This window comes from Lissotriton vulgaris, chromosome 6 (genome assembly GCF_964263255.1).
Source record: "Lissotriton vulgaris chromosome 6, aLisVul1.2, whole genome shotgun sequence".
Taxonomy (NCBI): domain Eukaryota; kingdom Metazoa; phylum Chordata; class Amphibia; order Caudata; family Salamandridae; genus Lissotriton; species Lissotriton vulgaris.
The window spans coordinates 1,260,993,642-1,261,016,991 of NC_141694.1; the positions used below are offsets into that span (position 1 = coordinate 1,260,993,642).

The 23,350-nt window shown below is 42.1% G+C and overlaps 1 protein-coding gene across 1 annotated transcript in view; it reads right to left on the reverse strand.

Moving 5' to 3' along the window:
• RPF2 (ribosome production factor 2 homolog) overlaps window positions 1-23,350 on the reverse strand; it is a 76,055-nt gene that overhangs the window by 24,656 nt on the left and 28,049 nt on the right. The window contains exons 2-6 of the mRNA XM_086927377.1: window positions 19,962-20,094; window positions 18,140-18,177; window positions 10,198-10,237; window positions 6,898-6,979; window positions 6,730-6,806 (exon numbers count right to left, since the gene is read on the reverse strand). Coding sequence (XP_086783503.1) covers window positions 6,730-6,806; window positions 6,898-6,979; window positions 10,198-10,237; window positions 18,140-18,177; window positions 19,962-20,094 — 370 coding nt within the window. The remainder of the gene's footprint in view (window positions 1-6,729; window positions 6,807-6,897; window positions 6,980-10,197; window positions 10,238-18,139; window positions 18,178-19,961; window positions 20,095-23,350) is intronic.

Consider the following 23,350-nt stretch of genomic DNA (forward strand, 5'->3'; position numbering starts at 1 on the left):
GGGAGTGACGAATAGTGGTACAACAACGATTTTTATCTTAGTTGGATTGCGGGCTGGCTTTACCTTTATGATATTAACTTATTGTTTTAGTATTTAATCTGAACTGTACATAACAATATTAAGTACTAGCCGTGTTGTGTCAAGTAACGACCTACTAAATTTCCTACAAAAGGTAGGATCCTTGGAAAAAGAAGATCAATAGGTGAACATGGTAACAAAATAGAAATGAGCAATGCCTATGATCTAATTACAGCTCTATGCTTGCTGGGCTTATCAAGTTTCTGACTTCAGTAGATGATCAATTGAAATGAAACATGAGTGTAAATAGTGAGGTCATTCGACTTGTTGCTAGGATATATGCAAGTGGGCTCAGTTGACAATATATCCTTTAGAAGAGAAAATCCCCTTGATGTAAGAAAATGTAATGTGATGAGTTTTTAATCACTAGGGTTTGGGCACATTTAAGGTGGTTTTCACACCTCACTTTGCAAATCAGACCTCAGTAGATAAAGAATGATGACACAAAGTAGGAAGATCTAGAAGGTGACAGTATTTGTAAGTCATAGGGATTTAACCCCATCTTTTTTTAGAAAATGTAACATCCCAGGATATCACTAGCGAGTTACACATAAATAGGACAATAATGTCCAGGAACAGATATATAGAGCACAACATAAGACGTTGCTAATGGCGCCAGGATGTGATACAAGCATTATTAGTGGCAATGATATGGGTGCTAAAAACGTTAGTGTTCACTTCACAATATTGATGGATCTATGTGTCTGTAGCAATATATTGCATTTTAACATCGACTTGTTGAGGATGGCCACAATTGAGTGAAGGCATTTATCCTGCAATTTAGCTGTACCTGACAAACAGTATGATGCTTATAGCATATGATTGCACTATTGCGCATTAGCACAGTAATGAGATATTGGTATGAACTCTTATATCCCATCATAAACGTGGATGTATCCTGATACTTTAACTGAATGCACTTTGCAACCAATATGATGTTTACAGAAAAGAGATTGAACCATTGCGTATTTACACATTACCTTGCCCTTGGCATAAACTTGTACACTGTACTGCACTTTTGGATGTATCCTTTTACCTAGACTGATTGCACTATTCTATGGACAGTGGGAGAGAATGTAACATAAAAATGGCATTTATCCATTGATTGAAGCATATTTTGTGTCACAAATGATGTTTACGATATAAAATTGTATTACAGCGTATTTGCACATTTTTGCGCTCTTTGCACAAATCTATGTAACTCCTGGAATTGACATTGTTATAAATGATTGATATACATATTTTTTCTAAAAACATATACAATCAGTATTGTGCTACCGGTCTTCTATGTCTATTCACAACAAAGTCATGTGGTCTGATTTAAAATTTGCACTTGCACTTTATAAGATGTCTCTTTATTGGTTCACGTTGTCATGTGATCAAGGCTCTGGGGAGCCAAAACATTATGGCGGCAAAACTGCAGAAAATAAAATAACTTGCACTTTGCTGAGAAAGGAGGCGAGAAATTTGCCACTGCTCACCTGCGGAGTATTCGATATATATATCTATATATCTATATCTATACCTATATACCAGAGCTTTAGGAAGCACTCAACAGCAGAATAGTTCATCAGAGCTTTTGTTTCATGAAACCGTGCCAAACTCTCCAATTATTTAAATGTCCCCGACGCGTTTTCGTGCACCTGCAGGGTGTTTTTAAACCCGTAAGTAATTTATATTATTTACAAACACAGCACCCTGGGTCACCACCATGTGTGACTGCACCATTTGCACTGCCCCAGAGCCAGCCCTGTTTATCATAATGACGGGACTGTATGCTCCTTAAACATTTCATAAAGCATTGTCCAGCGCCACAGTAAATGTTTACCTTTCTGCACGCAGAGCCCCCTTCTGTGAATAGGGTATAACAGTACCTTGTTAGTGTTTTTGCTTTTGTGGAATTCCCTGTGTTCTGTGGAACGCCCAGTGTATCTTCATGCTTGGCCATTTCCAATTGAGAAGGATATTTTTCCTAATTGTTTGCAAGCACAGAGCAAATTTTTGGAGTTTTTCCTATACAACAACATTTTTCTGTACCAGGACCAGTATTATAAACAAATATCCGGAAGCCCGGACAAACAAAATCTGCACTAAACTATATCGGAAACCCTTTGCGGGTAGTTCTATATTACATGCCCGGAGTGGGCATCCCCCCAAACGTATTAATAGTATGCCGTAAGGGGAGCTATTGCCTATTAAGAGGAACAACAGTCGGGAGGTAGATTTTCAGAAATATGCAGGGGAATGTATGGAAAGGTTTAAAGTGAGAGGATATGGTGAGCAAGTGATGGACGGTGCATTGAGAAGGGTCAATTTGATATCTAGGAATCAACTCCTAGACAAAAAGGTGGGGAAGGGGGAAACACGATGGAGGTTTCCGTATGATAACTACTTTCTCTCAAGATGCAGACAAATTGCGAAATGTTTTTCGCAAGCATTGGAACCTTCAAGAAAGATCCGATTATTGGAATGGACATTCCTAATCGGCCACTGTTGACGTTTCGGAAAGCGAGGGCTCTCCGATATTCTCTCACGAGTAGCTACATGAGAAAGGGGACACCCAAGGTGTTTAATAAGGAACTGAAAGGCTTTTTCCCATGTGGGAAGTGCAAAGCGTGTGTGGGGAGCAAAAGAGTACTCACATATCAGGTGCCAGGGGTAAAGAAACCAAGAGTCATCAATAAGTGTGTTACCTGCAGTACCCCATATACAGTTTATTTACTTGTTTGCCCTTGTGGGTTGAGGTACGTTGGAATTATCATCCACCAAACCAAGATGCGGGTCTTAGAACACGCTAGGGCAATCCAAAATGCAGACATGACATATCCGGTGGCTCACCACTTTAAAACTGAACACAAAAGTGATAGATCGCTCTTAAGATTCTTTGCACTTGATCATGTACCATTTAACCCTAGGGGGGGAGATACAGTCAGTAGCCTGAGGAGGTTTGAATCAAGGTTCATCATCGACCTTCAGACTAAGGTACGTACCGGGGGGCCTCAATTCTCATGAAGAATTAACTGTACACTTGGGAGAATAGGAGTTTCCAAAGAAAGTAATTAAATGTATCCACTTGAAATGCAGTTCTTTGAATGTATCGTTAATGAATTAAGATGTTTAAGGGTCTGGGTGTGAATATAAGAAATGTTACGGATGATGGGTAAACTGAGATGATGGTTTGATACAATCAATGGTGTAGACCCATTCAGGGCATGATGGAGATAGATGTATGTATATTTTGATATCCAATATTATTGAAAACATTACTATTAAGTAATGTGAGCCCATTTGTGGGATGGATTGGATTAAGAGGTAATATGCCAGTGTGTTACACACCAAAAATGCGGTATATTTATGCACCGATTGCTTGTTTTAACAAAAAACATATGTGCACATTCAAATATGTCTGCCATCGTTGTTCGCAATACCGTTCTCAGTGTCTACTATTCAGTTTGTTATGATTGGCATAAAAGAGGGCTGTTTCAGGCACGCCATGTTACCATCGAAAAAGGTGTCCGCCGAAACGCGTCTGGTTGCCGTGAGTCCGTAAAATAAATGCTTGAACTCGCCCCCGAGAGGGCTTTTCTTTGTGTGAAAGGAGTGTGTGTGTGTGTATATATATATATATATATATATATATATATATATATATATATATATATATATATATTATTTCGTATTTCCACACACTCCTCCAGGTATGTATATATATATATACTGTCCCCCCTGCAATTTCAACTATGCGGACATGAGAATGGACACTTTCAGATTTGTAAGGAAACATTTACTGTGGCGCTGGACAATGCTTTCTGAAATGTTTAAAAAGCAGCCTACAGTCCCGTCATTATGATAGACAGGGCTGGCTCTGTGGCAGTGCAAATGGTGCAGTTGCACATGGTGCTGACCCAGGGTGCTGTGTTTGGAAATAATATAAATTACTTATGGGTTTAAAAACACCTGCTGCGGAGTCCTTTGTGTGTCCAATAGTTTTCAGTGTTACAGCAAACAAATGATGGATAGAATGCAAACATTCTCCCCCAGTCAAAAGATCTTGGTTAAATCCATTGTTCTTTTGCCCACTATGCCACCCCAGTTTGAACCCAGCCATATGCAAATCAGTCTTGACCCTGTGCCCCATGGGAACAGTCCAGACCGAACGGCCAAGCCAGGTCCTCCCTGGACCGGTTTCAGGGTATGTCACCCTTCTTCAGCCAGCCTAGCTAGTTTTCAGGCAACAATAAAAAAAATCCCGCTAAAAAGAGATCAGGGTTTTAGCTAGTGGCAGTTCGGACTCGTCATAAAGCAACACAGAGAGTAAAGTGCTTTCTGCAAAGAACGTGTACCATGCAGATCACAGAACCATAATTTATATGGATAGCTCAGTGGGTTAATGCTTTTGTCACAGAGATCCTTTTGTTTCCTGCAGTTCATAAGTTACAATCCTGATATAGCATAATGACCAATGAACTGTCAAAGAACTGCAGGCAAACTGAAGGGTATAGGTAGCTGATGAAGATTTAATGGTTCCCATTATCCACCATCCGGTTCGTGTCCAGTACATACACAAAACATTTTTGCAGCCCTGCCTTTTAAAAAAAAAAAATGAAAACAATTGTTAACTTTTTTCCATTTTTTAATCACAAGTTTTGAAAAACGGGCCCAGGACGTGTAGTGGCACCAGTTAAATTTGTTTTTGTGAGAGTTAATGAAGTTTCATTCAACAATTTACAGCTTTATGACGGACTAATTGTACATGTGGAAGAAAAAGGCAAAGGTTATGAAGAAATTGAGTCAATTGCCACCTGCCTACCTTTTTATCAAAACAGTTTTTTTTAAAGTGGTGGGTAAGGCTACTTACATTTTAAGGCATTCATTTTGACATTGTAACCACTCGTTACTTAAGGAAGGCTTTAGAGGTCAAATCACATACTTCAAGGCAATCATAGCAAGTTTCAGCTTTTACTTTCAATAAAGTGTGTCCAATTTTCTTCAAAGTAAAAGACTTGGGCTACAACACGAACTGACAGGTAAACAATATGTACTTTCAACACAAACGTACATCATACTCTTGGAAGCGTTTTACATTGCGATCCCATTGACTTTATCGCACGGTGAGCATCGGTTACATCCTGTATTTGCGCATGGGATTAGAAATTGTTATCCTGGTAGAGTACCTTCATGGCTTGTGTTGATTGTTTATATTCCTCAGGTTGATACAGCAGCACGGGCAATAAGAGGCTATCTCTTTGCGCAAATCTCCAGTAGCGTCAGCGCGTCTTTAGTGTCTCGGAGGTCAGTACAACTTGATTTGCTCAGATAGGTAACGCTTATTGCTTTATGAGTCTTGCGATCATTTCTTGTATTTCAGTTACTTTGAAACGCATTTTTTGTTGGAATCGGAGTATGGGACTTCATCCCACATTGGAGGTGAGCAGAGGCTTTTCTTTTGGGGATATTGTGGACTGCATTGAGGCAACAGGGTAGTTCATTAAAAGGTGTTGTTTATATCTACAGGTGCTCTCCTTACCTACATTTAAACCAGCGGTCTTCTACGGAAGTTCTGTTAGCATAGACTAGCCGGTACTTGTAATTCCCAGATTTGCTTATAGAGTAAGTCACAGAAACCAGTCCACCGGGACATTATTATTTATTATTCTCCAATGTTTTTTCCTCCTGTGATGGTCTTCTTAGATTTTGGCATGACTTTTTTGCGGGAAGACAGTAAGTGTCTTTACTTCTTCTTCACTTCTTCTTCACTTTTAATTTACATTTTTTCACATCACTTTGGTGAAGGGTGCATGATATATCAGCTAATCTTTTCATTGTCCAGCCCAAATATAAACTCCACCGACCCCTACGTGGAGCTTTTGAAATGTTTCCTTTTTCTTTCACAGAATACCCCTGATGAAGGGACCCAGTGTCACGAAATGCATTGGGTACTGCGATACGTCGCATAAAAAAGTTTGCTGTGTGTAATTTTGTTTATTATTAACCTTGTTTCAGATTGTCTTTCATGTAAAACATCAACATGTAAAGTTGTGATGTTTTGATGTGTATTATTTACAATTAAATTGAAGAGAATTCATACAAATTTTGTGTTGAAAGTACATATTGCTACATGTCAGTGCGTGTTGTAGCCCTAGTCGCCAATCTGGGCCACTACTTTAGTTTCATGTTAATATGCTCCGCAGGCATATATTACAATACAGCACACATATCAAGAAAAATTGTTTAATTTTTGGTACACGTGTGCATTCTCAACCAACATTATTTTTCAATTTTCTATTTAAATAATAGACCTTTATATTTCCCTCTTCCTTGTATCGGTGCAAATGGTAAGCAAGATTTGGAAGTGAAATTTTTTTTAGTGATCAAAGACCAACTGAAATGAAAAACGTCAATCTGCTTTTGTGGCATCCATTATCCTTTAATCTACTTTGCGTCACTTTAGACCCAACTGCCCTGGACAAATATTTGAGTTATGGCATGCTTTAATCACATTTTTGTCTCAACGGACAGCAAATGCTGATGATGTTAAAATGCAAAAAAAGTGGGCGCAACAATATCAACCTACTCAAGTTAACAAGTAGCCAAGGGTGTCGCTACAACACCATAATTTGGGGAAATATGAACGACTATTCAAAGTTTTACCTTAATTTCGCTTAAAGCTACAAACTTCTCAACACCAAGTTCAATCATGTCCAGGATGTGGTAGTCAAACATGCGGCCTGTTGAAGGAAAGAACGCACTTATCTTACTTAACACAACCAAATACAGGCAAGTAATTAATTCATAGTTCTTGTTACAAACACGGCTTACCAAAAATGAAGTTGTTTGGCCGTTTTTTGTTGTGCGAACCGAACAAAAACAAGGAACAATCCGATTTCTTGGAAAAGAACTCCTACAGTAAGGAAAAAAAGGTAGAACTTTTTTTTAATACAGACTAGAGCCACATTCTTCCCGGTGAATAGTTCGTATATTTAATAAGCCTTGCATCCCCTGGTCTTCCACATGGGTGAAAGTACACAATTGATGCACAAGAACTCAGCCCCTGTAAATAACATGTCCAAAAGTCATATTTACCAATTACATCCACACCTGGCAACAACGAGCTATTATGGAGCTGACGCATATAAAATTCAAGAAGGGCCTCAACAACCCAAATAGCATGTCTGACAAAAGATTAAAATTCAACCTGGCCACAATCCTGAAGGATTAGAAATGGAGGTTTTTTGCCTGTCTACTTCATGCTGACCCAGAAAAGGGGGTGGTGATTAACAGAGTGTCTGAATTAAGCACCCCTTGTTGTAAATATTTTTGTCCACCCTAAGCGTGGAAGGGTATTCTCAGATGTGAGACCCTTGCTCATTGCACCATCAGGATTCAAGCAAACCGGGCCGAAGACGGCTGTAATGCCAGAAACCGGTCCCCGGGAGCTTGTTTCCTTCCCAGTGTAAGAATTGGCTTTTGTAGTTTGGTTTGCCCTGTTCCCATCATGCACTGGGACAGGAACAGACTAATTTGCATACAGCCAGGTTCTGAAACTGGGATGGTGCAGTGAGCTAAAAAACGGTGTTGGATCTAGCCCTGATCTCTTGACTGGGTGAGAGCTTTCTGCTTAATTCAGAGACTCTGTCCCTCACCACCCCTTGTTGTAAATATTTTTGTCCACCCTAAGCGTGGAAGGGTATTCTCAGATGTGAGACCCTTGCTCATTGCACCATCAGGATTCAAGCAAACCGGGCCGAAGACGGCTGTAATGCCAGAAACCGGTCCCCGGGAGCTTGTTTCCTTCCCAGTGTAAGAATTGGCTTTTGTAGTTTGGTTTGCCCTGTTCCCATCATGCACTGGGACAGGAACAGACTAATTTGCATACAGCCAGGTTCTGAAACTGGGATGGTGCAGTGAGCTAAAAAACGGTGTTGGATCTAGCCCTGATCTCTTGACTGGGTGAGAGCTTTCTGCTTAATTCAGAGACTCTGTCCCTCACCACCCCTTGTTGTAAATACTTTTGTCCACCCTAAGCGTGGAAGGGTATTCTCAGATGTGAGACCCTTGCTCATTGCACCATCAGGATTCAAGCAAACCAGGCCGAAGACGGCTGTAATGCCAGAAACCGGTCCCCGGGAGCTTGTTTCCTTCCCAGTGTAAGAATTGGCTTTTGTAGTTTGGTTTGCCCTGTTCCCATCATGCACTGGGACAGGAACAGACTAATTTGCATACAGCCAGGTTCTGAAACTGGGATGGTGCAGTGAGCTAAAAAACGGTGTTGGATCTAGCCCTGATCTCTTGACTGGGTGAGAGCTTTCTGCTTAATTCAGAGACTCTGTCCCTCACCACCCCTTGTTGTAAATACTTCATGCTGACCGACACTGATGAGCTCTCAGTAGCTCTCCAAGGGTCATCTTTCGAAACTAGACTATTATTTGATACACCAAATCGAGGTCATTCTGGTTACAGCTTCTAGATAAAACCATGCGATCTTATATAGTTTACATCTTTTAGAGTATTACGGAAAAAACAGATGATAAACAAGATCATGGAATGATCTTAACTCAATACCGCTGCGCCTGTTGAATAAACTCTTGGGCTCATAATCTAACGGTAAGACTTAGTACAGGTCTGCAGGGCACAATTACACACAGGAGAAGAGCTGGAGCACTGAAAGTAGAGCAGAGGACATGTTCGTTCCAGGCAATCTCCAGGTCATAACCCAAACAATATGGGGCCTCTGGATGTAAACCAGACCTTGTCGGCTCCTAGCTGATCTACAGCTCGAAACCAAGCATCACACATTTTCCTAGCTGATGGCCTGCTGTAAACCCGATCTTGCCCAGCTCCTGGCTCTACCCCTCAATCCACTGGGCTCCCTCATTAACCCACACACCACTGAGAGTAAGGGCACGATAAGGATTGCCTGTCAGGAACAGGGATGGCCGACAGGGAGTCGGCAGTCCACCGGGCAGATTGCGGTTGAAAACATGCCTCGTAGCATGGAGGCTTGTGCTGCGGCCCGAAAAAGGGCTGCAGCACAAGCCTTAAAAGCTAAGAGGCATGATTGTAAACATCCCTGCACTATGTGGCAGGCACGTGCCTGCCACTTTGTGCAGGGATCTTTAGGGGAGCACCCCAGGGCCAAGGCGTGAGGTCAGGGGGGCCCAATAGAGCACCCCAAAGTTACTTTCCGCCAGCCTTTTCATGGTGGGTTACCAGTCATGAAATGGCCGGCAGAGAGAGACATTATAATCCCTACAGCAGTGCCGAAGTAGGCACCGCCAATGTTGTAAGGACTGAAGTCCGTTCGACGATCTCCTTGAGCCCGTCGGATACATGGCAGGCAGTTTCTCTGCCCTCCCACCATCCGCCTGCCATCCTAATGCGTGGGCGGTGCTGCATGGGCCGATGGTGGTGGGACCGCCACTGATGGCCGTGGGACTGCCACCATAGCCTGACAGTTGCGGTCTTACCGCCATCGTAATCAGGCCTTAAAATTCAAGCCCCCAATTGCTGAGCTACGAACTCCAAACATGAAACTTCAACTCTAACCCATACATTGCCAGGCTCCCAAGCTCCAAACTAGACAGTGCTGAGAATCCCAGCTGTAGACCAGTGCATGCAAGGCTTGCTGGGGCAATCCACACACTGAAGAGGATCCCAGATTCAAATCAGATGCTGAGATTCCAGTCTCCAAATAAGACATTGCCAGGCTCTCAAGCTCCAAACTAGACAGTGCTGAGAATCCCAGCTGTTAACCAGTGCGTGCAAGGCTCTTAGCTGCAATCAACACAATGCAGAGGCTTTCAGCTTCTAATCAAACCATGTGGAGATTCCCAACTCCAAATAAGATACTTCTGCGGTTCCAAATCCAAATAAGGCAATGCTGAGATTCTCAGCACCACTCCAGACACTGCTGAGACTCCCACCTCCAAATCCAGACACAGTTAAACTCCCAGTTTCAATCCAGACATATGTTCAACTCTCTGCTTGACACAGCAGACCTTCGAGCTGATAATGCTAGATTATTTCCAAAAATAGTTTTTAAAACATTCCCGACTATTCAGTCGCCCACTACACCAGGTGTAACAAAATTCTACTGTGGACAGAACACTCAAAACTTACCATCGATGTTTGATCTTCAAAAGGTCTTGTGATGTTTTTTCTGATGGAAAAGAGAGAGTAACATGATATCCACCCGTAAGAACACAAAGAAGGACATTAACAACAATCAGTTGAAAGACTAGTTTTACAAAATTATCTTCACCTTAAGAAAATGGCGGAAGCTACCATGGAATATGGGGCAAGGACATCAACATTCCTTAGCAGTAATCTACTAAGAATTTAATTTTAGATTAAAAAAAGATTCGATTTTTTTTAGTTCTTTTAATTTTCTTTTGTAGAACAAAGATTGCGCCTTCTGAAAATATTAATAAACAATTCAAAGAGTTGCTCATTATACTTAATTGGACTAATTTTCTTACTTTTATGAGATGCACGACTTTAGAAAGTGTCAAACACAAATCTATCAACGGCAGTGCATATGAGAAGTGCATCACCATCATGATAACTGATTATAGGTGATGAAAAAATGTAATTAGAAATATTTAAACGAATGAGGCATCTCATAAAAGGAAGAAAACAACGCACTAAGCTTGCTTTATTCAATAAACACCTTTGAAGTTTAAATCGATTCAAACACCTCCATCAGCCACATGTACCACTATATAAACACTATCTTGCCGTGCAAAATGTTCTATAACTTGTTTTCACTTAAATACTTTAAAGTATGCAAAAAGTATGCAAAATCATGCAAAACCATAATTTAGCACTATATTTCCGTGAGGACAAATTTCACAGTGAAAAAAGACAAGATAGATCTCAAAAGAAACCAGGTGCAGCGAAGAGTAGCTGCTCATGCTCTGGTTGTTAGCGTTGTTACTGTGCTCCTGAGCTAAAATTGTGTCGCAAACAGAGTGCTGCAAACATTTTTTTAGATTTCCCCTAGATTTAAGCCACTTGTCCTCCCCTTTATCGCTCAAACGTGTATTTCACACACTTCCTCCAACCATTGAGATACCCGAAGAGGGTCTTGACATTTCTAACCCTAGCCACTACTAAGCAGGCGTTCATCATATCCAGAAATAAGCTCTATTTGAAGCTTAAGATTAACACAGAGATGGATCTGATGGATAAAGTCTGTAACGTATAAATCCATTCAGCTCAAAGACTGACTTACAGAATTTGGGCATAACGCAAACAAAGGTATTCAATCAGCTGCTTCTTGATTACACCAGAGGAATCCATTAACTTCATAACACATTCCTATCCAATGACTGAATGTCTTCTGGAGTAATTTAAAAATCTAACAAAGTACAAGACTACTGTAGCATACACTTTGTTACATCCTTCGAATACTATATTGTTAGAGATGCCTTGCAAATCTCATCATCAACCCACACGATGAACCATTCAGACCATTTCTCCAGCTACCTTGCATATCATACCTCAAAATCTCTCTCAAGAACTCATACGTTGTAGAAACACCCAATCTGAACTATCTAACACGAATTCAAATATTTGTAGAATATCAAGCAGCCTTTCAAATCTTTGCAGAATCGAAGCCAGGCTTCTATTTAAATGTTATCCTCTACACAGGAGGTATCACTACATTAGAATTGCCACGAACAAGCATGGTGCACATCAAAAAGGGTATGTGCAAAGAACAACATTAAGGCTAGGTTAACACTAGCTACTATGTTGAAGGCAATTTAATTTAGAAGTTAAGGTCAGAATTGGAACAAGTCTAACAATTGCATTAACTTACATATATTTGAGAGTGTTCAGATTATAATTGTGGCAGATATTTTGTAATATATTTTAAATTCACTTAAAGTTATGGGTAGCATATGGTTAGATTTGGGTTACTCATTTAATTTAAAGTAAGAGTTAAGACTATTACCGAAAGTATTAGGTAAGCTCCATTTTTATTCAACAAAATGTTAGTGTTAGTCTTGTGGTTGGGTCAATCGACTTTAATCGATTTTAATTCATTAAATTTATGCTAGAATTACCTTTAAGGTGTAGTTAAGGTGAATGATATATTTTTAAATTATAATTTAAGAAGTTCTACTTTAATGTATGGGTTAGTTCAGGGACAATACCTATTCCTACCAATTTAACATTTAATTGAATAATATTTTAGTCGGTTTAGGATTAAGATTAGGTGAAGTTACTAATTTAATTGCCTTGTTCCTGCAATATGAAAGCTCAAAATTCAATTTACATTACAAATGTGGTAGTATATAATTGGTGGCACTTAGAAATCTCCAGACTGATACGACATATGAAGTGGGAGTAGGAGTGAAACAGATAGTTCTGTGGAACAACCTTATTTTTGGAAGAAAAGTTCAAAAGCAGAAAGAGGACAAACATTGACGAGGGAACAAGTCAGTTATAGATCAGTGCTCCATGTTAATAATCTGAGGTCTTTCAAACTCACATATTTAAATGAACTACCACAATACTCAGATCTTATTCATGATGTAGTTCCATAACTATTCAGAATAGGTGGAAGAAACAATACAATTGTATTCTCATGGTTTCGTGGTACAAATAAAAACACATTAAAAAAAATATATATGTATACACACATTTATATAAACATATATTTTATATAAAAGAAGAAGAATGCAAGTTATTTCTCTTCTTGACTGTATGCCTAGTTGTACAGTCCGTTAGCACGGTAATGCCTGAAGGACTTTTTTTGTAAACCTTTTTATTAATGTTTTCTGATACAGAGTATAAGAGCATAATCAACAACATTTGCAGTTTTTCATCAATCAGTTACATTAAATTGCCAGTATGGTGAACAAGTGGGTCTATTGAGTGTTTGGGCACGTTTATTGTCTGTCATATATGGATTGTGTGTGGTTGAGTGTGCTTGGTCTGTAGTGATGCGCTTGGTTGTTAGGATCTCGTCAGAGTAACTTCGCCGCAGTTGTGGGTAGTGTGTAAGTGCCGTTTTTAGCACATCAACTCGGGGAGTAACTTGGGGTGGTGGAATCAGGGAAGGGGTGCAGGGTTGTACCTTCAAGTGGCCTTCTGTGGTTCACCAGTGGTCGCTTCCTCAACACAGCGCATGTGGGCTGCGTGAGGGTGAGAGGGGGTTGGTTCCTCCAGGACATTTGTACGTTTGGTGTGGGGGTTAAGGGGCGTTGCGATATCTGAGTGGCTGACGGGGATACTGTGGTGTCTTGCGCGTCTGCTTGAACTTGTGAAGAGGGCTGCCCATTCCTTGGAAATAGGGATGCAGTGGATTCCCTTTACCTCTTCTAGCCTGATCGATTCTTCTTCTGCTGCGCTCCATTTTATGGTCGCCCCCCCCCCATGCTTCTATTGGGGGACCCCATGGGAGAACGCCAGTGCATTGTGATGCAGCGCTTCGCTAGAAGAAGGGCAAACACTGAGAATCGTGTTTCTATTTTTTGCTTTTTTTGGCGGTTAAATATTCCCAGGGCACAAACCTTCCATAAATTGAGGTTTGTCAGGCCAGTGATTGTCTGTAACGTGGTGTGTATTTCGGACCAGTAGGGATGCAGTTCGGGGCATGCCTAGAGCATACGCACAAATGTAGCGCTGGGCTAGCAGCAGCGGGGGAATTCGAATTGCTCTGCAGGCTAAAAACTCTGAAGCTGCGTCGGGGTGAGATGCACGGTGTAGTATGTTAAACTGAATATTTCTGAAGTGCAGATTGCGCAATACTTTCTTAAGGTGCTCTAGGGCTGTCAGACATTCCTTGTCATGAAGTGCATGACTGAATTCTTTCTCTCTGAGTCGCGTTAGCGGCATGGATATGAGCGTTATGATGGATTTGTAAATCCATGTCATTAGGCCCTGTGCCCATGTTTAATATCGCATGTAGAGTGGGATGTGTCTATGGTTCTCCATCTGTCAGATTCCATGTTTTCCTACAGTCGGAAATGTGGTACAAAAGGGGGTGGTGATGGACGGAGCATCTGAATCAATCAAACACTCACACCCAGTCAAAAGATCTGGGTTTAATCCATCACCGTTCTTTAGCCCACTCTGCCACCCCAGTTCAGACTCTCAAAGGTGGCCAGTTGGCGCTCCGTAAATAGTGACTCCACTTCTGTGAGTGTATATTTTGTCCAGACCTGCATGTCTCGAGAGGTGTAATGGTATTGCCCCTTGGGGAGCCCTCCTAGTGGCAATAGTGGGGAGTACATTGGCATGACGAGGGAGAGGCAGTTGAGTCTGAGCATACAGGACTTTGCTATTTTCACCAGGATGGGATGCGCCGGATTCGGTTTAGTGCCCTGGAATAAAAGTCTATAAACCACGAGGATCGTCAGGGGTCCCGCCTGCGTGTCCATCTCTTCCATTTGGCGCCCTCTGTCCAACGCGATAGCCTATTTCCTCGCAGAGCAATTACAATGGCTTCGAAGGATGGGCCTCCCAGACCGCCCTGGTCGAGTGGGAGTTTTAGAGTTGCCAACCCCCAAATGTGATACCAGCAGGGAGTTTAACTCCCGGAAAAAGGATTGCGGGGGGGGGGGTTAATCACTGGGACGTTTACTAAGTAATAGAGGAGGTGAGGTACCACCATCATCTTTGACAGGGCTACTTTCCCAATGGGGGCTAGGGGTAGTGGGCGCCAGAAGTCAACCTGGGTTTTGATACTTCTTAGGGCTCTGTAGTGGTTGCCCTCCAGGAGATTACTCAGGGTGTAATACAGCCTGATGCCTAGGTATCTCGGGCTTCCCTGTTCCACGCCAACTGACCACCCCGGCTCGTATTTCCTGGTGCCGAGCATCCGGGTAGATAGTCAACTTTTCCCAGTTTACGTTCAGTCCCACTGCCTTTCCGAACTCGTCCAATGTGGCCCAGAGCAGAGAGAGGTCCATTGTTACTTCCCCAATATAGAGAAGGAAGTCATCCACGTATAGGGATACACTGTGAGTGCAGCCCTACAGCAGTAACCACTAATGTTCCAATCCCTCTCGCAGACTGATTGCCAGTGGCTCTATCGCAAGAGCGAATAGGAGAGGGGACAATGGACATTCCCAATGCTTTTTGCGGGTCACATTGTAAGAGGGCGACATACCCTCTGCAAACCCGGGTCGCAATGCCTGAAGGGGGGCTTAATCACACTTCCTGAAAACAAAGAAAAACATCTTTGAAAGTCCAGGAACAAGCACAGTGTCTGTGCCCTTCAGGCCACATGCCCACTGGTTTCTCTTTGTACATGTTCATTTTCTCTATAGGCATAGCGAGGATAAGGGCGGTTAAGATGAAGAGAGGTTGCAGGCTATAGAGAAAGGAGTGCAGATGCCACTTCAGTGAATAATGTGTGCCGAGATATTCCAGTCCCACTTAGACTAAAATAACAGAAAAAAGTAAAACTTTTAGAAACGCCCATTCAAACGGCACCGATTCATGACACTCCATGGAGCGTGCTAAAGCTAATTTTCATCATGGTTCAACATCTTAAGAAGTAGACGTTTGATGCAGAATTTGGACAAAAACCCAGTGCTGGCACTCACATGACTGGTTTGTCGATCATACGTAGAGAAATGAATGTGGTGCTAAAAGTGCACACACTCTTGGTCAGCAATGCATCAGTATGACCAGCGTTAATTAGGATTCACATGTTACCTGAAGAACAACAAAGACGGCCTAACATTAAAAAAAACATTGAGGCCAAACAGTCACAGTTAGGGCAGTCACAAGTAAGCTGTCCGGGTAAAATATAGCATTTCCATATACTTAGGAAAATAAGAGGATCTTGGGTTTCAAAACAAAAAGTAGAATACGTTTTAAAAAAAACACAATCTCTACAATACAAAGTAGCTCTGGTGCAACACAAATGACAAACATCGTCTCCCACATCACCTATTTAGCGTTATTTAATGGCATAGTTGAAAACTGCTTATTAGCCCATTAGCACTAAAGGCTTACGATGCAAAATAAACGACAATCCCTCCCAGAACGGGGTCAGCCATTAAGGCGATGAAAGTAGTTAGAACCAGTGAAATAAAGTTAGACAGCACTCATTTGAGAACTAATCATTCTGAATTGCTACATGCTTCAATTGATAACATATAAGATGTGCAAATGCCTGACCCATATCTAATTATTAACAAAGAAAAGATAGAGAACTTCAGTCCTATCCTGCAATAACCCAAGCTTAACTACAGGTAAGCTCCCCAGTAACGAAGCTCAGTAATGTTTAGCTTTAAGCCCTTCAACCGGTACGGAGAACCGTGCCTTCGTGAGGTACAGGGAAGGGACAGTTATCTGGTACCAGACAAGCTCCACAACTGCAATGTGTTAGGCAAACAAGGAAATACCAAGACTGCATTTTACAAAATCATTTTGGAGGTTAAAAGGCATTAGCAGCAAATCAATAAAAACTTTATTGTTCAGTTAATTAAAAACAAATGGAGCATCAACAGTAAATAAGATCATAAAACCATATTCAATCAGATTAAAACCCCCAAGGTTAATTTAATTGACCTCAGAATAAGCAATGATTACCGTTACCGCGCACGATATAGAAACCATTTCAAGTTATACGATGGATGAGCTTGAAACTGCACGTGTTTAAGCCTCAGAATGACGGATTAACTTCAGGGGCTTTTCAGAGCCACCAAGAAAAGCCATGTTATCTTTTCTTCATCGACCCTACCTAATTCACTCAGGCTGCGATTACCAGTGGATAAATACCCACAGAGATAGTTCAACAGAAAAAATAAGATTCCACAAAGCCCAAACTCAGAAAAAGAAAACTGACTTTTTACACCTGGCATTCACTGAGCTTCGGGCCACAAGTACACAAAATCATGAGAGTCCACTCAAGTGAACTGGACTGAACTCACACCAGACATAAGTGGATTAGTCTGATGACATCCCTTACAGGCTTGATTCATTAGATTTCTGGTTCCTATGATGAGAACATTCCTTTTATACCCTTTAAAAGTTCAGTTGGGAACATATGAAACTGGGAACACAAAAATGTTATCTGCAGCCCCTTAAGGAATAGGCCTAAGCAGAATGAACTTCCCCTTGATATAAAAACCAATGTCAAAGACTGTGGAGAAATAATATTGCCGAAAGGAATGAGCCAGCGTGCCTTCACAATTAAAGTATTGCTCAAATATGTAAAAAGTCAACATTTCCCAAACAAATAGATTTCCACACTTGGAAGTTAACCTAAGAAACACTTACACTTTGCTGCCACTCATACCTAACTTGATATCCAGCTGTCCCAGCCAGAAAAGGAAATATTTCAATAAAAGCAAAGTCTGCTCAGTGTAGTGCCAGTTTGTAAATTCAGGGCCAAAGTATCTGCCTCCGCCCTAGAGAAGAGCTATAAAAATATTAAGACTCACCCAGGAGGGATCACAGTCATGTGCATAATACAATGCCTTTAAATGTTTTCCTTGGATGATCTCACTATACAAATTTAGAAGGAGACAATTACATAGATTTACAGGGTTTCCAACTGGAATCAACATGAAAAGCTGAGCTCTATAAATGCAAACTGTCCACGGTAGCAAGGGTTTCATGTGATTAACAACAGGGCTGGAAGGACCAAATTCTATCTATTGAAAGTCTTAGTGAGGATAAGAAACTCAAAGTGAAGATGCATTGCTGTAAGAAGATAACTAAAAGTGAGACTACAAAAGAAATCAACATTTCTGTATGTACATGAGTCTTTGTATGTGGTGTATATTGAACAAAATATGAAGCACTGGACACAGTGGCCGCCTTAGTCAGCTCTTCTTACTATAGTAAGTAGAGGTGAACACACAAAGGGGAGGTGGGACACCAAGAGAAAGGCATTTCGGTGGGAAGGGTGTTGTGGAGGGGCTCTCATGGAGGCTAGAGCAGTGAGGGACTAGCAGAACTGAGAGAGAAGGAGAACCCTATAAACAAAAGCCTTCAGCTCCAACGCTCAAGGATTCCTTTCACATATTTTACTAATGTACTACAGCTCCCACATGCAGTACACACAGCACTAAAATTAGGAAGAATTACTTACTTTTTATAAAGAACAGCATTGGGTTTTTTCAATGCGTACTGCAAAACAAAAAATTAGGTGTTGGTTACAAAAGGGTGGTAACAATTCATCAATTCAAATAATTTGAGATCCTCTCCAAGTTTACCAGCAATATGACACCTTGTATTTCTAACATGCAGATAATCAGTAGTTTTGCTACAGCCAATGCTTCCGCTCTCCCAATTCGTTTAGCACATGGCATTGATGTTCTGTTCCTTCCAAGCTCTGGTTGCCCCTATGCTATATTATTTTATCCTCAATTGGTTTGCTATCGTGAGGGCAAACCAATCTAAGTGTGGTGGTGACCCCGCAGTAATTACCAAGAAAATCTGTAGTTGCATCCTAACAAAGTGCCTCTTAATGCATCCATCAGTAGAACTGTACATATCTGATACTTACACACTGCACAGAAACCTTATTTATACGTGCCTCTCTAACAATAGGCTGTTCAGGCACGTTCCAAACTTGAAGCATCATTTTCCGCACAAACACATTCAACTCCTGTTTCAAGTAAACTGTTTAGTCTTAGAATTTTTCGTTACTTTTGTGTGATATGCACTCATTTGCTGACACACCTACATAATCATTGAAGCATGATGGTTTTGGAATAACACCTTCATTGACAGTCAGTTAGACCAGATCCCCCTACAGCTGTCCTTACCTTCTAATACTAGATATCAATGTTATAACAATACAACTACTGCCTCAAAAGGTGACATCCGACCAACTATCCTAATCCTCTTTCACACATCATTTATGATCAGATCAGGCTATTTCCGATGCCAATGTTTGCCTCAGCAATTTCATTCAACAGCCCAAGCCTTTACAGAAGATTGCTTGATAACTATTCCAAGTCCATCATATCCATGGTCACAACATTGTTAAGGCGTGAACTTTCTCCAGCCGCAGACAGAAGCCATGGCAAAAATCATCTGATCTCAATGCACATTCTATGCCAACATGCAACATTTTTAATATAGCCCTGAAGTCAACCCTGTGGCCTTACTTGAGGTAGATGGTGAACACGGGTGTAAGGTGAAATGGTTTATGTAAATACTGTTCTTGCCTTGTGATATCTCGCTGAGCACCTTCTCCTCCAATCACTAGATTTGCCATCATGCACACTAACATCTCAGTGTAAAATTTAACTCCTCACCCGTCTGTGTGGATTGACGAGATGATAGGCAAACTAACAAATTGAATCTGGAACAATTTAATCCTCAATTTTATCTTGTCATTCTTTATCTCAGCTCTATTGTCCTACTAACTTGCTTGTTCAGCCAAGACATGAGCTATACAACACTGTATAAATAAGCAGGTTTTGAAAAGAGATGGCACCTGAGCCACATTTATTTTAAAGCACACAAGAAAATACTAGCATTTGCTGATCAATCTTTGTGATAAAAGATAATCTTGACTGAGAGGTTTTCACCACATGCTTAAAGCAAGCCAGAAATATTTGCGAGTTATGTTTTTATTTTACATTTCTTTGTTTTGTACTGCTAGATGTTATAGGCTAGGTCTAGCTAACATTTAGTTCAATGGAATTGCTGTAAGGTCTCTGCAGCAGGGAAACGACGAAGGAGTTCCATGAATATATAGTACATTTTCATTTGCTGCTATCTTGGATACCAACGTCATTACCTTTCTTAAGATTCAAAAGATTCATTTGACTAAAAACTCTTTCAAATGCACACTCATTATCTACACCAGCTTTTGCCTTAGTCAAATTAAAAAAAATCAAACAGCTTATCAGATTGAAGTGCTAGCTGTATAGGTTATTCTAATCACCTGACATACTTACAATGTCTTTCAGAGCTTGAGTCACTGTTGAGTTTGCATTTCCCCCTTTGATGAGCATGGCATTCTTGATGTTTTCTACTAGTTTGGGCTCCCTCTTCTCCAGGAATCTTTTGGCCCTTTTGGTTTTAGGTTTCCTAAGTAAAAAAAAGAAAAAAAGTCCCATTAGCAGAAACTTAAAGTCCCCCATAAATACTTCTTGCCCCCACTACTAAACTCTGGCTGGGATGGTAAAGGTACAAAGTTTCCATGTTACAGAGAAGTGGTATCAAGGTGGCTAAAGTCCTCCATGTTTATAGGGTTTGTAAAATGGAATGAATAACGAAATCAAGTGCTTATGAGAAGACTGGAGAAAGAACCATTTTCCATTTCAATCAAATGTTTAACAAACCGTAGGAGATTGTCAGGGTAAGCAAAAACAAGAGTATTACCTCCAACTGATCAAACATACATACAAATGGAGTTAATTACTTACAAATTCCATATTAAACATCATATTCTGGAATAAAATCTATAAAATAAATGGGAAAATTCTGTTTTGAAGTTGTGCATCTGCATTCTGTAGAGTCAACCACTGGTGTATCGAGTTCTTTGTAGAGCAGTCAGCATTGCAAATCCCCATTTTAATCATAAAGTCAATCAATCGGCATTGTAAAGCAAGGCTTTACAACACAGGCTGAGAGTCTTCTGTGGATGCTAAGTCAAACAGCCAGGTCTAGAGTCCTTTCCTGCACCCTAGCAGAGAGGGAGGACAGGAGGTGAAGAGGGAGGTTGTTCCAGGATCTGGCCACCAGGTAGAAGAAATAAACTCTGCTGTAGCTATGGTGTATCCGAGTGGTGTGAGCTAGGGGAAGGGAGGAGGAGCGAAGGTGTCTGGTGGGTTGGTGGAAGTTCAGGCAGGAGTTGATGTATGCTGGTCCTTGGTTGTGCAGGGCCTTGTACGTGTGGATCAGCATCTTGAAGTGACATCTCTTCCGGATGGGGAACCAGTGGAGTTTTCTCAAGATGGATGGTGATGTTGGTCCACTTGGGAAGGAAGAGTCTGGCTGGAGAATTCTGTATGATCTGTAGTCTCTTTAGCAGATTTGGCACGATTCCTGCATTGAATGCTTTGTAGTAGTCCAGTCTGCTGGTGATTTGGACTTGGGTGACGGTTGACTGGGATCCATTTGAAGATCTTGCAGAGCATGCGTAGGATGAGGAAGCGTGTAGAGGAGACAGGGTTGATCTGGTTTTTCATGGCGAGCTTGCTGTAAAGGATGAAGCAGAGGTTGCGGGCATGATCTATTGGCATGGGAGAGGGTCCTAGTTCAGAGGGCCACCAGGAGTTGTTCCAGGAGTAAGTGCAGTTTCCGAAGATCAGAACTTACATTTCGTCAGGGTTATGTTTCAGGCAGTTGTCTTTTATCCAGCCGGATATGCTAGTCATGCACCTGTGGAAGCTCTCCCTCATCGTGACAGGCTATTCCGAGTGTGAGCTGAAGAGCTGGATGTCGTTGGCATAGGAAATTTTGTGCCGTCCATGTGTTTTGACAATGTTGGCCAGGGAGGTCCTGTAGGTGTTGAACAGGATGGGGCAGAAGGAAGAGCCTTGAGGGACACTGCAGATGAAGCCCTTATGTTTGGAGGTGAAGGGAGGAAGGCGGATTCTTCGGGTGATGGAGGCGGCAATTCATCTGAGGGAGACTCCTTGAATTCCGATGTGGTGAAGCCACTTGATAAGGGTGTGGTGAGATACGGAGTCAATAGCTGCTGAGATGTCCAGGAGGATCAGGGCCGCTGTTTCTTATCAGTCAAGGAGAGCTCTGTCATCGTTGGTGGCAGCGAGGGCGGTTTTGGTGCTGTGGTTGGTGCTGAATCCAGACTGGGGGCTGTCCCGGATGCTGCTGTTCTACAGTTGTTCCATGAGTTGGGAGTTGATGGCTTGAATCGTGGACCTTGGCGGAAATGGGGAGCAGAGAGCTGGGCTGGAAATTCTTGTTTTTGCTAGGGTCAGCAGACGGTTTCTTGAAACAATGTTTGACTTTAGCATATTACCATTCATCAGGGAAGGAGGCTGTGGCGATGGATGCGTCTAGGATGGTGGTGTGGGCTTTCCTGATCACCTGGTTTCCCCAAGTTGAAAATGTGGTGGGGATAGGGGTCTGTATGTGCTCCAGAGTGGACAGAGTTCATGGTGTCTGTGGTATTTAGAGTGGCGAGTAGGTCCTATGTGGTATCAGATGGTCTGGTTTATATCTGTAGGAGCGACAAGGCTTAGGATGTCGATGGGTTGGGGCTCAAAGTTTTTGAAGATGACCGAGAGCCTGTAGTGGAAGACATCTGCCAGGGTGTCACAGAGTTTCTGGGAGGGGGTGATGAGGTTATCGGAGGCTGAGGGGCTGGAGAACTTTGTGACAACGTTGAATAGCTCTTTATTGCGGTTAGAGTTACCCTCAATGCGGGTGGCAAGTGACTTCCTTTTAGTTCTCTTCAGGAGTTGGTGGTATTGGTTGAGTGAAGTCTTGAACAAGGCCCAGTCTGAAGTGTACTTGGTTTTGCGCTATCTTGTTTCGAGTTGCTTGCCGTTGCGTTTTGTAGCTCTTAGTTCCATGGTGTACCAGCTGGCCTGTTTGGATGGTCTCTTTGGTTTTGCAGACTTGACGGGGGCGACTGTCTGTGCATTTGGTGATCCAGGGGGAGGAGTTCTTGACAGCCTGTTCTAGTTGGTTGCGGTACGCTGGTGATTAGAGTTGAGCCCATTGTCCATTGGCTCTCTGAAACTTTGCTCCACCTATGTTGAGGGCTGCTGGGGGGTCTGGTAGTGGTGCCAGAGGGGACCTGAGATAGTGATGGTGACAATGGATAGTGTGTCCTGGTGAGTTCAGTGACGTTGCTGTACTCAACTGTCACTGGCCGTGAAGATGGGGTCAAGTATGTGCCCTGCAATGTGCACGGGGTTGGTGACTAGATGAGTGAGGCAGAGGGTATGCAGGCTTTCGAGGAGATTGGTGGGGATAGTGTTGTCCGGGTAGTCAAGGTGAAGTTGGGGGGGGGGGGGGGGGGGGGGGTCTCCAAGGAACATGTAGTGCTTGGAATCAGTTGCTAGCGGGACGATGAAATCAGGAAGGACATTGCAGAAGCTGGGGTCAGGCTTGGAGGGCTGTAGGAGAGGGTGACACTGATGGTGGTTTTGAGGTTGGTGTGAAGTGGGAAATTGAGATGTTCCATGATCCAGGTGGCATGGTCAGCACTGATGGTGCAGCGGATGGTTTCCTTGTGGATGATTGCGATTCTACCTCCATAGTTGTTGATGCAGTCTCTCGGTGTGTTATCTTGTAGTGGTTTAGTGTTGCGGAGGCAAAGTCGGGCATTGATGCGGGATAGAGCCAGGTCTTGGTGAGGAAGACGTCA